Source organism: Sinocyclocheilus anshuiensis, unplaced genomic scaffold (assembly GCF_001515605.1).
Source record: "Sinocyclocheilus anshuiensis isolate Anshui unplaced genomic scaffold, SAMN03320099.WGS_v1.1 scaffold461, whole genome shotgun sequence".
Lineage (NCBI taxonomy): Eukaryota > Metazoa > Chordata > Actinopteri > Cypriniformes > Cyprinidae > Sinocyclocheilus > Sinocyclocheilus anshuiensis.
Genome location: NW_015541005.1, coordinates 263,380 through 267,940, shown reverse-complemented (window position 1 = coordinate 267,940; position 4,561 = coordinate 263,380). Strand labels below are relative to the sequence as shown.

Below are 4,561 nucleotides of genomic sequence, written 5' to 3'. Positions count from 1 at the left end.
GTTTTTTTTAAGAAAACAAGCAGTTAGTAAATAAATAGAGTGCAAATCTAAAAGGGGCAAGTTTTTTTTTATAATGAACCTGAAGTAATGAATTTAGGTAAAGTGGTGCAGAGCCAGTGGTGGTTTTGTAGGCAAACATTAATGCCTTGAGTTTTATTCAAGCAGCTATTGGTAGACAGTGCAAATTGATACACAGAGGTGTGACGTGCATTATTTTCAGCTCGTTAAAAATTAATCTTGCTGCCGCGTTCTGGATTAGTAACAATGTTATGTAATGTAATAATGTGGCAATGGTTTCTTAAGATCTGCTTATGCTTCTGATGCTTTTGGCAAACGCAGCACTATTTAAACAAGCACTGTGAGCCATGCGTCAGCAGCGAACGCTGTCTGTGATTGATTGGTTCTGTCTTTCAGCATTTGTGTGTGTTCCAATGAGCAGGAGAAATTGTTCTATCCTACACAATTATTCACTAATACTTAGAAGCTTTTTTTATGCACCGGCAAGGCAGTCTCAGTTGAATGTCCACTTCTGAAACCAGACTGGTGTATATATATATATATATATATATATAAATATGTATTTAAATATATAACTTTTTAAAATGTATTTATTGTTATTATATTTTATTTATTTATTCATTCATTTTATTTATTCTTCGTTATTGCATTCAAATAGTTCTCATATGCAATTGTAGTTGAATGAAACTCACTCACATCCGTGTGCTTGCTCATAGTCTCTGTCCGCACCCGTACGCACACTTGTTTGTAATAAACGCCACACACTTTATCACACAAAGCAGCGAGGGTTTATAAAATCTCACACCTAACAGCAGCTGGATCACGTTGGGCTCTGCATGGCTGAGTGTCTCAGCTGCACAGTGTACACCTTAGCTTCAGCTGCAAGTGACAGGCCCATAAGGATCAGAGTGAGATTGATGGAGGGCAGAACAATAACACTCAGGCCCCTTGTGCCCACTGACTCTCCCGCCTTCCCCCTGCAGCGCTGCAATTCCAGCAGAGTGCACCGAGACAGATGGAGGCTGCTGCAGGATTGAGTGCATAAACCAATCCCGCCGATCCGTCTTTCCCACTCACGTTTAGCTTTCAGTGTATCCCCTTCCCCCCTCACCAACCATCTCAATTTATAACCCCTCATCTGAAAACAATGCCCTGATTTATGTCTCTTAAATGGATAGAGTCGTCCCCAGCCTGCGGGTACAGTCAACAGGCTTTCGTAACTGTTAGCAGATGCCTGGGATGACGTATGGATGGAGCGAATGGAGAGAATGAATCAGCATTACAGACTGGAAGCTGTATTTGTGCCAGTTACTTCATCATTGCTCTGCTGCATAGAGAACTGCTGAACTCAAATGAGGAAAGAAAAACGTTTGTCACTGGCTGGTTTGTATGGAGTTGTGTGAGATGTTATTGTTAAAAGTAATGCGGTACAACATTGCGTTTTACTTTATTTATGTATGAATTTATTTGATTTGATTTTTTTTTTTTTGTATTTATTATTTGTATTATCCCTGGGTGGAGATCACTGTACTTCCCAGTGATTTATTTATTTATTTTTTCAGAAAAGTATAAACATGTCACAGGACTATCAGCCTTCTGATTTAAACATTTCTATGGATTTTATGTAGGCATATTTTATACAAGCATATATTTCATATAGACTTTCTTACTGTCTTAAACTGTGCACAGCCATTGTCAAAACAACAGCAAAGCTTATTTTGACCATATCTGCGAGTTTGAGGACAGAGCAAATCCACCACAGCTCTGATCCAGTCCCCAGATTCTGATATTTTGTCCACTATTCATATTTATCAGCCTTGCTTTGCAGTTTTTAAGTAGTAAATCTGGCAGTAGGCTGCAAGAAATCATTGTAATGCTCTGTATGTCACTGCTAAGCATGATACACACTGTCTAGAACTACAATACCCATTATACTTGCACATACAACAAAGCTTTTGCACCACAAGTAAGCGTTGTTCAGTTATACTTACATATTTTCATTTAAATGTAACATGTTTACGATCTGATTATGTCAAATCTGTCATTAGTAACATGCTACCGACAAACACTGTTTGTATGTTTGTAGCATCACCCCTGTCTCATTTATCTACTGGTGTGTGTGATCCGTCTCTCCAGCGTGACTGGTCTCATCTCTGGCTGCTGTCCAACCAGGACATATGTCTCCTCACACAGCACTGATATCATTTTTATAGGCTCCTCATCTCTGACAGACTCATTCACCTCACATCCTGTTGGGGTCGATCGGACGCATACGGTATCAGAATATCTAAACGTGAGAGTAACATTCAGAGCTTGTTTGTCTGTTTGTTTCTGCAGTATTCTGGGAATGCACATATTTGGCTGCAAGTTCAGCCTGAGGACAGAGGCTGGGGACACAGTACCTGACAGGAAAAACTTTGACTCCCTGCTGTGGGCCATTGTCACAGTGTTTCAGGTGTGTAGAGCTCTCAAAACTCATCTCACTTATGAAAGCACTGCTGCAGGTGACGGGAAACACACTGGGAACTGGGTGAAAACACATTTTAATCACACACGCACACCTGGGTATTCTCTGTGGAGATGAAAGACTTAGACTACTACATGGTATTATTTTATAAAATAGGCCAAAAATGTCTTCGTATTTATTTATTGTATTTTGTATATATTATATTTAATATTGTTAATATAGTAATATGTATATTTATTGGCATGTCTATTATATACAATAAATAGATAAACAAAACGAAATAATATAATATGAAATGATATCAATATTTGTGTATGCATGCATGTAGGCATTTATTTATTTATTTTATTGGATTTTTTATTACAATAAATAAAAAAAAGCAGAGAAAGCATTAGATATAAATGCTTATTTATATTTTCCTTATATTAAACAAAATATTAAATAAAAATAAAATACAGTTAATGAAATAATATATAAAGTTTAAATATATATAATATATAATGTTATGTAAATAATATATACAGTTTATCATCAAACACACATGCATTCATTTTTTTCCCCTTGGCTTTTGTTATATACAATAAAAAGAGGGAAAAAAATATGTATGTATGTATTTGGACTGTTTTGTTATATAAAATAAAAAGATAGAAAAATACATAATATGAGATTATTTATTTGTGGCCTTTTTTTAGATAATAAGACAAAATATCTAAATAACAAAATATAGAATTTGTTTTGTTTATTTATTTATTTATTTTTTTATTTTTGTAGTAAAGCATATCTGTTATAGGCTATTACCACTCGGGCACAAAAGTGTATGTGTGAGAAACAAAATATAGAATTAATTTAATATTATGATTTCAATATTTATGTATGCATGCATGTATTTATTTTATTGGCCATTTTATTACAATAAATAGGGAAAAAATGGAAAGCATTAGATATAAATGCTTATTTATATTTTTCTTATATTAAACAAAATATTAAATAAAAATAAAATATTATACAATGAAATCATATATATAAAAAATTATAAAAGAAAAAAAATACAGCAAATCTACAATTTAATGATTATTTCTTTGTTTGTTTATTTATCAACTTACTTGCTCCCATGAAAATGTAATATAAAGTTAGATTTGTTTTTTTTTGTCTGTGTGTTTTTGTGCAGATCCTAACTCAAGAGGACTGGAACATGGTTTTGTATAACGGCATGGCCTCTACCTCCCCCCTGGCTGCCCTGTATTTCGTTGCGCTCATGACTTTTGGGAACTATGTTCTGTTCAATCTGCTTGTGGCTATCTTAGTGGAAGGATTTCAGGCTGAGGTAAGGTACACACTTCAAGGCATTTGAGAAATCGAGTGGTTTGGTTGATGCACAAAACAATCTCCGATGTAACAGGGCCAATAACTTTTGGGTTTAGCTGCTGAATATTAATATTTCATGCTCACTGAGTTCATTTGAATACGTTATTGTGAAAAGCATCTGTTGGCTGTGATGCTTTTCGTAACGGGGTCAAATTTGTGCTGGTGTTTGGCAACAAAATGACAGCAAGAACATGGCGTGGCTCTAATAACTTACTGCTGTCCTGGGGCATTTTTCCACAGGCTTTTGTTGTTCTTGCCAGTGAATATATTTTCGATGGGCATGCTTGTATTTATGGGCAGGTATGCAGACTGCAGGAGTAGGTTATCTCTCTAGGGAGCATGTAGAAGTGGGCCTCCAGGTTATGGTCTAGATCTGAGGCACTGTGTGAGGGTGAGTGGGGAACTAGAGCAAATGCGATTGACTTTCAGAGGGAGGGCAGTGAGATTGACATATCTATTAAAAAATGCTCAGGGCTGTTTAGTTATTTTACAAAAGAAATTCTGTCCCTCAGTTTTATCTGTTATAATATAATATTAAAAAAGAATAATATTGTCTACCCTGTGGTTAAGTATGGTTATGTTCACACACTACGGTTATAAACGAGTAAAAGCACAGTCTATAACCAAACTGACTTTGAGAGTGAAATCTCTGTGCCATGTGAATGTAACTCAAGCTATCTTGTGTCATTTTGGCCGTGTCCCTGTTTTTTT

General features: G+C 35.5%; 1 protein-coding gene across 1 annotated transcript in view; it reads left to right on the top strand.

Annotated features, from left to right (window-relative positions):
- LOC107690236 (voltage-dependent T-type calcium channel subunit alpha-1I-like) overlaps positions 1 to 4,561 on the top strand; it is a 124,831-nt gene that overhangs the window by 56,683 nt on the left and 63,587 nt on the right. Inside the window, exons 11-12 of the mRNA XM_016488491.1 lie at positions 2,356 to 2,473; positions 3,654 to 3,809. Of these exons, the coding sequence (XP_016343977.1) occupies positions 2,356 to 2,473; positions 3,654 to 3,809 (274 nt within the window). The remainder of the gene's footprint in view (positions 1 to 2,355; positions 2,474 to 3,653; positions 3,810 to 4,561) is intronic.